Consider the following 13,269-nt stretch of genomic DNA (forward strand, 5'->3'; position numbering starts at 1 on the left):
TTCCATGTCATCGCAACGGGACCACAATGCTGATCTGAGGAAGAACTTGAAGCATGCTATGAGAAAGTTTTTAAATTAATAAACACAACTGGAAGTTGTGCTGTTTACAGACAGAAAAAAAAAGGAAACAGTCTGGGATTAATGTCAGAAGTTGTTTTGTTTTGAAAGCATCTATTTTCAGAGTCCCTCTTACAACACTGATAAAGGAACACAAACTATCACTTTGGGGTGAAGAGTCATGCCTCCCCAGTGGCGCTGTTAAGCTCAACCAGTGCTCTCAGTTTACTTCTTAGGAAGGGATGATCTTCTCATCAAAACAACCATCTGAGACCAATCTTTCTTGGCAAGCTCCACAGGAACAAATGGTTCTGTGGTGCCTACTGTAGGCTGAAAGATCCTGAAATAATGAAGCTGGTTCATTTGGTAGAAAAATGGAGCTCTTGGTGCTCCCGTATCTACACCAAGTCACATTAAAGTTTTAAGTGATGATGCCCATCTTTTGTTACAGTACAGAAATGGTACTTTCCAGATACTATCACCCACTACTTTGGAATAGAGCTATTTGATACTCGCTTTGCCAAAAGCAAAATTGCTACGATGGTAAGAGAGGGCAAGTTTGTGTATTTCCAGGCCCCTGCAGAACCTGCTGCATAGATAAAACAAGATATTGGACAAGGGAAACCAAGTGTGAAACTAACCTGGCAATACAGCCAAGTGTCCCAATCAAATGATTTTCTATTTAGAATGGAAAATGCAACTCTGCCATAGGTGTGAACTAAAGACCCATAGACTCAACATCATCTGACTAATGCCCAAACATAATAGATCTATATTTATGCTGCTATATACACCACAGAAGAAAGGGAAGCAATGGAGAAAGAGATCTTCATTTTCCCCAAGACTGCTGAAGAAAACCCCAACATGTAACACAATAAGATTAACAGATTAATTTATACCCATGTAAAAAGCATCATGATTTAAGTGTTAAGTGTTTGGTACAGCTGTGGCACTATGCCACATCCATGAGCACAACTCTGAAGCAATCCTTGTAGGGTAAGAGAATGCAGCTGCCTTTCTGAAAACATGATGAATTTGCTTTGATAAAGGATGCCAAAATTCAGGGTGGAGTCTTTTTTTGAGCACAGGGCAGGGCAGGGGAGTAGGTGCCTTTGACTAGCTGAATGAAGATCAACACCTTGTGCAGGGAGCAGAATACTAAATCTCTGCTTCCTCCAAGTCCTGTCCTGCTCTGTGCCACAGGCAATTGGCCACTTCCTATATTTCTCTTAAATCCTCCTTGAGACTCTTGAAGAGTCTCATCAACAACCTTGAGACCTGTTTTTCATGCGTGGAATGTAATCCTCTCCACGCTGCAGCTGAGAGCAAGGCTAGAAAGGACATAATAGACAAGTAGAGCTACTGTATCCTACTGAGACAAGCCTTTATTTTCTTTTTTTTTCTTTCTTTCTTTTTTTAAAATTGAGAATATTTGCCAAAGCCTCCATGCCTCGAAGCATTCAATAAGAAGTTCAGTTCCCCCATGAACTGGAAATTAAGTTTGGAGGTGAATGTCCTTGCTCATACTTTTAATCATGGCTCAGGAGACCAGCAGGATTCCAGCAGCTGTGCGGGGTCAGGATGCAACCTCCTGAATCCTTCCTGTGATACTGATTACAGTGGGCTGATTTAAATTAGCAACAAAAAAGCCTTAATTTAATTAGCAAATGTCCATGTTTTCTTGCAATTTTGATGTTCTTTTGTTGTTTTGCGGTAAAAGGGCTGAAAATTGCTACCTAAGTTTTTTGTTTTTTTACTAACCGTAGATTTTCTAAAAAATAAATGGTTCTTTTTGCCAACAAAGGCAAAACTGCATACTCACTTAAGCAATTCAAGTGATTAACACATTTATTATAAACCTTAATTCTTAAATGTTATGGCAGAACACATTAAGTTACATTTCCTATTTACAATAGAGAACTAATTTATATACACTTAATTTATATCTGTTTTCTTCTGCATGCAAATTAGAATTTTATTAAAGTGCAGAAACTGGTTTTAGTCAGTCAGTCAGTCATACTAACTTAACAGAAAGAAAGCATTTAACAGAATTTATTAAAAGACTTTGCACATAATATTAACTGGTTTAACTAACAAATACCTGCAGTTACTGGATTGAACCAACAGTTTTTAATCACTGTGTCCATAAACTTTTAGTTATGAGATTTGAGTATTTGCTCTGTTTTTTTAAAGGAATACACTAGGAGTGAAACAACCTTTTAGGATTGTTCTCTTTTTTTTTTTCCTGCTAACTTCCTAAAAGTTTCTCAACTTTGAATGAAACAGTTACTGAACGGAAGTAAACTGCAGTCAGAAAATAATTTTGCTCCATTTGCACAATGAAAAGAGCTGTCCCAAGTAGATTAGTCTCTTCAAAAAACCTCTGGGTCCAGGTGCTCAGCCAGACATATCTCCCAACTTAATTGTATGGATTTCCACAGAAGAAAATAAGACTGCCTGAAAAGATGAAGTGTGTGCACACGGGGCTCTTCACCATGATTTTTGAAAATTCCCAAATATTTTACATACAGAAGCATAAAAGAAGCAGTGGCTAGTCATACCATAGCACTAAATGATTTTCTACATTTTAAAAAATAATTTTAATAGAGATTACAACATTGATGCAGGTCTTTCACAGCCTCCTATTTTCATAAGTGTATTTGAATAGCTATATTTTGAAGTGAAAATACGTTTGATCTATTCTAAAAATAATTTCTATACTATACATTTTCATTAAATGAAAATTATAAAGGGAAAAGTAGACAGCTGCAGTCAATAAAGCACAATCCAGCTCCTCCAAATTTTAGGATCTGGGTCAATTCACAGAAGACTCTATACACAGACACTGAAATCCAGAGGGAAACAACAAATGTCAAGATGAAATAACAAACATTTTAAACACTATATAATCTGAAGAAATTTTCAAATTTTCAGCTTTTCTTACACCTGTCACAAACAAAATTTACCATTATAAAACCATTTTTTTTAAGCTTAACCTCGTAATTTCTCAGTTCTTGCATGTGTCAATACTAGTTTAAATAAAGTATCGGATTACACAACATATTCTGAATTATTTCTCCGATAAAAATGATCAAGGACCAACCCTTGGAATTAAATGTATTTATAAAGGCAATTTACAACTCTGTTTCAAAGTTCACAAGTTTACTCCAAAACTCGAGGATTTATATAAGTAAAAGAAAACCTAAAGAAAATTTGTACTTCTCTGTCTACCAGCAATAGATCCCTAAAAGCCTACAATATCTAGAGATTGCCACTTGACCTTTTTATTGGTACAGCAGATTATTTGGTTTGCAACTGTGTTATGACTATTGAGTAGCCTCAATTCCTCATGCTCAGTCATTTCATCTTACACTTTCTTCCCAATCCTCCAGTCCTCCTCCTCTATCTTGGCAATACCTCCAACCTATGGCAACCCCAAGCTGTGTCAGCACCACCAGATTTTTTTTTACCTCATCATTAACGAAAATAAAACAACAGACCAATCTCAAATGGCCCTTTGGGATCTTCTGATTAGTAACTTCTCTCAAACCAGACAATCTCTCCCATAAACAAAACTCATTGCCCTTTCTCCATTAGCCAGTTCGTTAGATGGATCAGGTTTCTTATACTAACCCCCATCTAAACTAAATTATAATGTCTCATGAAGAGTGCTTTAAAGACCTTGCTGAAATAGAAATAGGTTTGATCCACTGCATTTCATTGCCTACAGAGTAAGTTATCTTATCACAAAAGATATCAGGTAACTCTGTTAGTAACCATTTTTGGGAAAGTGTATTGCATTTTAACTCAAAACATTTGGCCATCAGTTATCCTGGCCTGGCATCTATTTCTGCTTCCTTCCTCTGGCCCCCTCCCCTCCTATGGTTCAGACTGACATTAAAATGTCCCAAAACTAGTGGACACAAGTACCAAGCCTTGAGTAACAGATGGTGCTTATACTGAAACACCTTCCACTGTACCTACTAGAGCAAGGTCTAATTTTTCTCAGTTAAAGGACAAGTGCTATAATTTGATTAGATACCAAGGAAACCGGTTGACAAAATGGGCATTCTGGCATTTCTAACTGATTTTAGATATCTATCAAACTCTGCTTTGACAGCTTTCTGACAGACTTTAAAAAACAGGGGTTTTTTTGTTTGTTTTTTGCTCTTCAACTTCCAGACAATCCAAATAAAACACAAAGAGAGTGTGCCAGCTCCTGCATGCCTACATCATGTGAGTATAGATGTGACCATAGATGCAGGAAAATTAATCCCAGCAGTGAACATGGATTTGTTTCCCAAGTAGAAAGGAATTCACAGCTTTGAATGAATGAATGAAAGTAAATAATAATAAAAATAATCCTTCTGGCCAAAATAAATCATTTTATGAAATGAACAGATGGAATTGTAAGGAGGAAACAAAACTTCTTTTAAGTTAAAATTGCTTCTGTTGTCTTTGATCTGATTTAAGTTGTACTAAAGGTCAATGAACATTGGAACAAACATTGCTAAATACTGTACTCAATGGATAAAAAGAAACATTAAAGTTTGGCCTTATTGTACATAACACATCACACAATGATCTCACCAAAGTTACCAGCTGGGGACTTGCAAACCACATTTACCAAATAAGGCAAAATGCTTCGTGCCTGAAATCCTTTCCCAGTTACCTCACCCGGCTTTTGCTCGCGTTTCTACAATAATTGCAGAGGTCTTTTTTTTAAACTCAGATGGAGTAAATCAACAGGCTATCCAATGCAAAGCTGGGTTTGTGTAGTCTCTGGAGAGAACTCAGCTTTATTTAAACTGAGTGTGTACAGAAAAGGAAGAACTGAAATATGCACAATAAAAACAGAAGGGTGAATAGTATAAATTGAAAAGAGCGAGTGATGTAGATTTGTGTATTGCTGGTTTGATTACAACCACTAATATTTTATGGGGAACGTTTCTCAAATTTGTTGGGTACGTCCAGGTTTTTGAAGTGCATGTGAAGAATTGGTCTTTAATGTTATTCTTGTGACGTTCCAAAAACACTTGAACTTCACGCTCTGGGTTTATGCTGTCCTTGTATTTGAAATATAGCTTTGTAACATCAACAGGATGTATTTTATCCTCCATATTCTCTTTGATTTCTGTGATTATATTTTTTGCCTAAGCTTGATATAGTTTTGAAGAAAGAATAAAATATTCTCATTCTCTATATTAAACACAACAGGATAGTCCTACATAGTTCATCATGAAAGTCAAAATCTTCCAAAGTTATTTATTATTAAAACAAAATGGTGATTGTCATAGTAGAAAACTGTCATTAATTTATAACATTTTCTCTCTTTTTTTTTTTTTCTGTGCGTGTGTGGCGGGGCAGTGGGGGGGGATTCTTTGTTTTTATCTCCAGCTGAATTTTATTGGCTGTTTTAGAAAAGAAAGAAAAAAGTCCCACAAGCACTTTTAAGCACGCACTCTCATAATCTTCCCCTCACCAAAATCTGACAGTAATACCTAGTATAATTTCTTATTACCACAACTATCTAATAATTCTTTTTCCTCAAAAAAATTTGGAAACACAGCTTAATGGGTACTAAAATTAATAAACACAAAGTCCAATCAGAAGAGAGAGAATCCAACACTCGCCACTGCTTATAAAATACACTCTCACAATGTAAGGCTGATCACAAAGACCAGCTGCTTGCACCTTTAGCTACTGCTGAAATTGCCAGTGCAAAAGGCATATACAATTAAACTCATGCTTCTATATCTAATCTCTTAAAATGTCAGTCTATAAGATGTTGACATAAATTAACTGTAAATTCACAGCTCTAGAAATATATAATATGACATAACTGTCAGCTCTCCTGTGGAGTCTGCACCATCTCAGCCTCTCTTCAGAGAGGAACACATTCCCACAAATGTTTTGGGTTGTTTCTGAGGGGGGAGAGGGATGACAGAGAACCAGGAGCGAGTTTGGGTTTGATATGAATACGAATCTACACGCTCTTTTAAGTTAATACTAAGGGAAAAAACAGCTCAAACCTGGTATTTCAGAGCAAAAAGTAATGGTTGATACATGGTCCATACAGCTGATGTATTTAGAGAAGACCTTAAATAAGAAGTGACATTCTCAGTGTCCTGTGAAACTTGCTGCTGAAATCCAAGCAACAAGAAAGCATCTATGTTTTTTGTTTGGTTATCAGTTCAGATCACCCCAGAAGAGTTCAAAGAGCCAAACCTCTGTGCAAACCTTCATTAACTGCAGATAACTAACTAGCAAGTTCAACTCATCCCATATTTACAAGAGTTCATAAACACTCAAGGGTTAAGCCCAGTGAACAGAAGTGGAGGTAAGTGATCTGACCATGTGCTTTACTTTACTAACAATGAGTTTCAGAAAGCCCAAATTTCGTACTGGTCTCATCATACACTGCTATTTTGTAATTACTAGGAAAACAGTATTAAATATAATTAATCTCTCACTTCTTTGTGTTAATTCCATCTAGTTAAAGGCCAACTGTAATTGCTTCCACTGATAAAAATCTATTCAGAGGCAAATGTTTGTGTCGCAATCTGGGTTATGCAGGTGGTCTGAATCTCTTATTTTTGAGCTTGACAGTTGAACTCCATGAGCAGTGCAAAAAAAGTGCAAGAAAGTGCAGGTGGTCTGAATCTCTTATTTTTGAGCTTGACAGTTGAACTCCATGAGCAGTGCAAGTGCAAGAAAAGACAAGTTTATTTGACATTTTATAAAACAATGAGCTGGGAGAACTCTCTATCTGGTATCAATGTGTCCAGTATCCTGGACTGCCCAAAACACACATAGTGCTGCATAATAAAATGCATTAGACACTGGAGTAAGAGTTAGCTGAGTCAGGCTCTCTCCTGAACTCATTCAGTACACTGTTGTGTCACCACAGACAAGTCAAAACAATCATTGTTTCCACAAATTATAGAAGATGGGCAAATGCCCATATTTTGTCATGAAGAGATATGGAAAAGAAACCAGTCATTGTGATATGCCAAACAGACTCAACCTGTCCTGTAGTGCTCTGCCTTTAATGTTAAATACTTGCTGATTCAAAAAACAAAGGAGTTATCTGCAATTAGATCATTAAATATGTGTTGACATTTACTGAGTGATATATTTAAAGGGGACATGCGTGTCTTATAAAATTCGACAGAGAGCCCTGTGAACTGCCTGTGGATCATCTCTCAGATGTACCAGGTCAGCCAATAACAGTACAGCAAGTTAGGCTTTCAAACAGGGTTCTCTGCAGAGAAGAATGATACCCCTTAAACTATATGAATACGAAATTAAACAGTAACACAAAGAATTGAACAACGCAACTAAAACCTAAAGATAATTTTGTGTTTGAATTAAATTCTGATTTCTGCAGCATAGTAAATAAACTCTCAGCCCTGCATCTCACAGCAGCATGGGGTGGGACAAGTGAAGAATGCAGTTGTACACAAAAACATATCAAGTACGAGGGTAAAGAACATCCATTTCAGAGAAACCTGACCTCAAGTTCACAGCAAAAATTCTTCTCAAACATTTACTCAGTTCCTGTGCGGAAGCAGTCTCATCTGTTTGCTACACATGTGCAACAGCAGTACAAAAAGTACAAACCTTCAGTCTCTCTTTCCAATAGCTCTGTTCTTCTTCTGAGGTTGTTTGAGTACAGCACAAGTGCAACCTCAGCTACAACTTCAAACAGATATTTTTTTCTTACCCGTTTAACCTTACAAATGGAAAATTTCCCAGAAAATTTTATGAGCCCTGATACAAGAATCAAAATGCTTCAGAACTAGCATATTTATGTAGACAGAAGGAACTGTTACTAACCATACCTCTAATTGACTACTGCAGCCTATGTGCATCTCTCAGATTGTGATCAAAGCAGTCACTGATAACCACTCAAGACTCCAGGATCAGACTGAAAATAGCTCTTCTAGACTAACAGTTCATTCCAACATCTTTTTCCCCAACACATCTTATTTCCTGGGCTCATTACTGAACCCTGGTATAGATAACCAGCACTGTTTCTCTAACACAGATGCAACACTTAACACCAAAGAACTGGCTTAAATCACTTTAACTGGAGCATGTCCACCATGGAAAAATCTCTGGGCGATATGAATACTCTGGCAAAATGAATATGAATCACTGCACTGCATCAGCCATGTAAAGTGGAGAGAGAAAGCAGAGATAGAGAGCATGCCTAAAGCTCAGTGACTTCTTTCGGTCTTTATACAACAGTCACATGGAGGGCCACTGCACCCACAGCATCTGTCTGAAACCTCTGTGCAGTTCTGGGTTAACCCAGGATGCAACGCAACATAAATGCAGACATCAGAAGATGAACACAACCCCAGACAGTAAGAATGTGCAACAGTAGCAAGAGCTGTACCCTGTGCATATAATCAGTCTTTAAACTCCATTTCTAAATCACCTCCTCCTCTGAAGCAAAGAATCCAGTATAATTTACTAACACATTAATGAGGATGGCATCAAGTATGTTTGAATCAAAAAAAATGCCTGTTTTCAGTCCAGCCTTCAAAATACACTGATAAATAAACATGAAATGAAAAAGAACTGTTTCCACAGCCACTTACTTTTGCTGCTCCTATTTGCTCTTTACGAAACTTCTCCAGCGGTGCTATTAGCACGTCATTAGCATTCTGGATCTGCAAAGTTAAACATAAAGGGTATCTTTTTAATACAGAGTATTTGCAGGAAGTGGACTCCTAGTAACTCTGCCAATGTGCAAGACTGAAAAATTCATGTCCATAACATCCTGGTAAGAGCATACGGGTAGGAGTCAATAATTATGTCTTCTTTACATAAAACATACAACACACATGTTCACTAGTCTATTATGGAATATTTTCATGAATAACTAAAGCAATTGTAATGAATAATGTAGTAAGTTTATCTGCAATATATAGAAGAGTTTTCTGGTATTTTACCTCCATTTCTTGCATCTTGCCTAAAACCAGAATAGAAATATCCAGGAACATGTTTTGGCAGAACAGAGAAGACAAACATAGTGGTACTGACAGCACTGCCTAAAAAAGCCTGTGTTTACAGACTCTGCATCTTTGACAGCTGAATCTTTTCAGCTATCTCTTTGGATTATATACCTAGTTACACTGAACAGAGGAGAGTAAGGCAGAGAACTCTAAAAAGAAACGTGGACAATTTGCAAAATTCTCTAGATTGGAGTCCTTCACTTTTCTAATTTTTAAACTAATTTAAGATGTCCTGCAGCTATTTTTATCACTTTAACCTAAACCAGGGTTCCTAATGAATCACAGTTTTCCCCTCATTACCTCTGTTTATTTAGTGTAAATGCAGTCCTGGGAACCCCTCTCTGAAGACCATTCCCAGCAGCGACCACCCTTGTCATTCGGGCTAGAAACACACATGCAGCAGAATACAAATGCCAGTCATGCCACTGGGCCACTCACCAAAAAAAGGTAGTGTGATTTCACCAAGTGCCTTTTAGGGACATGAAGAAGTAACCAACTAAATCGACTTTACTGCAGAAAAATGAGAAGAAACTAAAAACTGCCAACACATCAGAAATAAAGCATAATAAAACACATTATAATATTCTATTATACTAGCTACAGGCAAAATCTTAGGTTTTCTGCATGAATGGCTTTTTTTCTCCTCACCAGTCCAGTCTTTACCATACTCATCACATTCCACATTTGGGCTTTGGCAGGTTTGGAGGTCTGGGCAAAGCTAACATGTACCTAAGCCAAACGTGAATGAATACAGCTCTTGTGACTCTCCCATAACAATAAATGGTAAGTTACATTGTCGGCTGAGCATGAAAACTTCCCAAAAGGATGCAATAATAAACATATAGAATAAATCCATTGAAACACAAACACATTTTCCTTCCTCCCAAACCTAACATTACAATTCAAAAGACCACAGAATCACCACATCTCTCAGTAGGGCAAAGTTTCAGCAAAAGTTGAGACTCCCTTTGACATCCTAACGTAACAAAGTCCAAGACAGCAAAGACAACACTTGGCATGCTCAATGATGAAGTGATCAAAATGTGCTAGATTTAAAAATAATAATCAGGCACAGAGGATGAGGAGGAGTGTTCTCACTGCATTCACTGTGCTTTCACTGCATTAAGCATTCTTACATCAGTTCGACTGGAACACACTACAAAGCTACATTATTCTCCAAGTGGACATTTTCCCAAAATATCATAGAACCATAGAATACCAGGTTGGAAGGGACCTCAAGGATCATCTGATCCAACCTTTCTTGGCAAAAGCACCGTCTACACAAGATGGCCCTGTACCCTGAATCTTAAAAGTGTCCAAAGTTGGGGAATCCACCACTTCCCTGGGAAGATTATTCCAATCATGGATTGTTCTCATTGTGAAAAATTTTCCTCGTGTCCTATTGGAATCTCCTCAGGAGTAACTTGTACCCATTACCCCTTGTCTTTTCCACGGGACTTCTTGTAAACATGGAGTCTCCATCTTCTTTGTAGCTGCCCTTTAAATACTGCAACATGGTGATAAGGTCTCCCCTAAGCCGCCTCTTCTCCAGGCTGAACAAATCCAATTCTCTCAGCCTTTCCTCATATGACAGGCTTCCCAGTCCCTTGATCATCTTCGTGGCCCTCCTCTGGACCCTCTCCAACCTCCCTGAATCTTTTTGTATAGTGGGGACCAAAACTGAACACAGTATTGCAGGTGTGACCTGACAAGCACTGAGCAGAGTGGGATAATGATTCTTTCTCTCTGCTGGTGATGCCCTTGTTGATGCAGCCCAGCATCCTGTTGGCTTTCTTTGCCGCTGAAGCACACTGTTTACTCGTATTGAGCTGGTCGTCCACCAGGATGCCCAGGTCCCTTTCCACAGAGCTGCTCCCCAGCTAGGTAGATCCCAGCCTGTGCTGCACTCTTGGATTACGTCTTCCCAGGTGCAAGACCTTACACTTGTCATTGTTGAACTTCATGAGGTTCTTGTTAGCCCACTCTTCCAGCCTATCCAGGTCTTCCTGCAGGGTGACTCTCCCTTCTGAATTGTCCATTTCCCCGCTCAGTTTGGTACTGTCAGCAAATTTCAACAAGGTCCCATCATCCAGATCACTTATGAAAATATTAAATGGCATTCGGCCCAATATTGATTGTTGGAGGATCCCACTTGTGACAGGTTGCCAGTTTTAAAAAGAGCTATTTACCACCACCCTCTGGGTGTGTCTGTCAGCCAGTTCCCCCCCAACACACAGACCACTTGTCTAGACCATAACACATCAGTTTCTTTAGGAGGAGGCTGTGGGGAACTGTATCAAAACCCTTGAAGAAATCCAGGTAGACAATGTCCACTGCTCAACCCACATCAACTGAGCATGTTACTTTTGTCACAGAAGGTGATCAGGTTTGTCAAGCATAATTTGACCTTGGTGAATCCATGCTGGCTTTTCCCACCACATGCTTCATTTGACTTGTCTTATCCCCCAGGAGGATTTGTTTCGTAACTTTCCCAGGGACTGAAGTCAGACTGATGGGCCTGTAATTTCCTGGATCCTCCTTTAAGCCCTTCTTGTAGATGGGGTGGCATTCTTCCAGTCTTCTGAGACATCCCCCAATCACCACAACTTCTCAAAGATTATGGAGAGCAGCCTCACAACAACATCAGCCTGCTCTCCAAACACCCTTGGGTGGATAACATCAGGGGCCATCGATTTGTAGGGGTCAAGCTCCTGTAATAGTTCACATACCAACTCTTCTTTCACTGACAATGGGTCTGTCTGCATTGACCTGGAGTTTTGTTCCCAGGGCCTGGGGCCCACTAGTGCTGGTAAAGACAGAGATGAAGAAAGTGTTGAGAACCTCTGACTTTTCAGTTTTGTTGGTGACTAATTCACCTCTCCTGTTTAACAGTGGGGCCAATATTTTCCTTCTGTTTCTGATTGTTGTTTACATACCTGAAGAACCCTTTCTTGTAGTTTTTGACATCTCTGGCCAATTTAAATTCCAGCTGAGCTTTTGCTTTTCTAACTGTATCTCTGCACACCCTGGCAATGCCCTTATAGTTCTCTTTTCCGTCTCTGTTATGCTTCTCTTTTGGTTTTGGGCAGACTCAAAAGTTTGCAGTTAAGCCAAGGGAGTCCTCTTGCTCTGCCTTACTACCAGGCAACATCTAGCAATCTGAGACTCAGCACTTTCTACAAGGCACTTAACAAAACATAATCACTATCCAAAGGGTCTCTAAGTAAGGCAGATCAAAATTAACAGGGGTGCAAAACTGTTGGATGACTTGCCCACAATCAGGCAGAATTGCAGTGCATACACCCGGAAGCAGCAGTTGGAAGTTTTGATAGCTTACAGAGCACATACATGGCTTTTAGCACATACAGAAATCACAAAGGCTTCCTGGAGTCACTGGTACAGAAGTGTGGATGCATCTTTTCCTTCTTTTTCACATACAAAAGTTTTTTCTCTGCATTTAAGATTTATTGCTATATACAGCAACAATATATTAAATATCCACAGTTCAATTAAGAGACATTCGTATTATTGAAGTAGTTACTACTGATACCAGCAATCACTGCTAGTCCTGTTGTTAGTCACTGCCAGTCAAACTAACTCCATGTGGAGCTGAATATGGCTCTTCCCTTCACTCAATGCTATCATGTTTAGGCAGCCTCCGTGCCACACCAGGAGACCTCACTTCACATATTGCCCTTTCGACAGACTTAACGTGACTGAAACACAACTACTGCCTGTCTCACTCAATGCTGCTGCAAAACAAATTAAATATTTTGGAACAACAGAATCCTGCTTCAGACACTGTGGAAGAACATATTCACAGGAAACATATAGCACTGAGAGGAGTCATGTGGGAATTAACTGGCTTTGCAGGGCTGAAGCACAATGTTATTCACTCCCATGGTTATATAACTAGGAATGGACAGTGGGCATTGCAGGGCTAATTAAAAGATGTCACACGCTTCATCCAGACAGGGTCTGTGCCTCTGAACAAATCTGCTGAGCCACATCAACAGAACATTCTGCAAGCTCATCCCTGGGCTGAAAGCTTCTACTGATGAAAGCCCTGATGTAGCAATTCACCTCCCAGCAAAATCAGGATCTGGGCAAGTAATTGGCTTTGGCTTTGGGGAAGGAGAACACACCAGCAAAGTACCAGAGAGAATCCCGGCAGATGCATTTCAAC

The 13,269-nt window shown here is 39.0% G+C and overlaps 1 protein-coding gene across 1 annotated transcript in view; it reads right to left on the reverse strand.

Annotated features, from left to right (window-relative positions):
- ARHGAP42 (Rho GTPase activating protein 42) overlaps window positions 1–13,269 on the reverse strand; it is a 175,678-nt gene that overhangs the window by 73,847 nt on the left and 88,562 nt on the right. The window contains exon 4 of the mRNA XM_074860209.1: window positions 8,667–8,738. Within this exon, the coding sequence (XP_074716310.1) occupies window positions 8,667–8,738 (72 nt within the window). The remainder of the gene's footprint in view (window positions 1–8,666; window positions 8,739–13,269) is intronic.

This window comes from Strix uralensis, chromosome 2 (assembly GCF_047716275.1).
Source record: "Strix uralensis isolate ZFMK-TIS-50842 chromosome 2, bStrUra1, whole genome shotgun sequence".
In the NCBI taxonomy this organism is placed as follows: Eukaryota; Metazoa; Chordata; class Aves; order Strigiformes; family Strigidae; genus Strix; species Strix uralensis.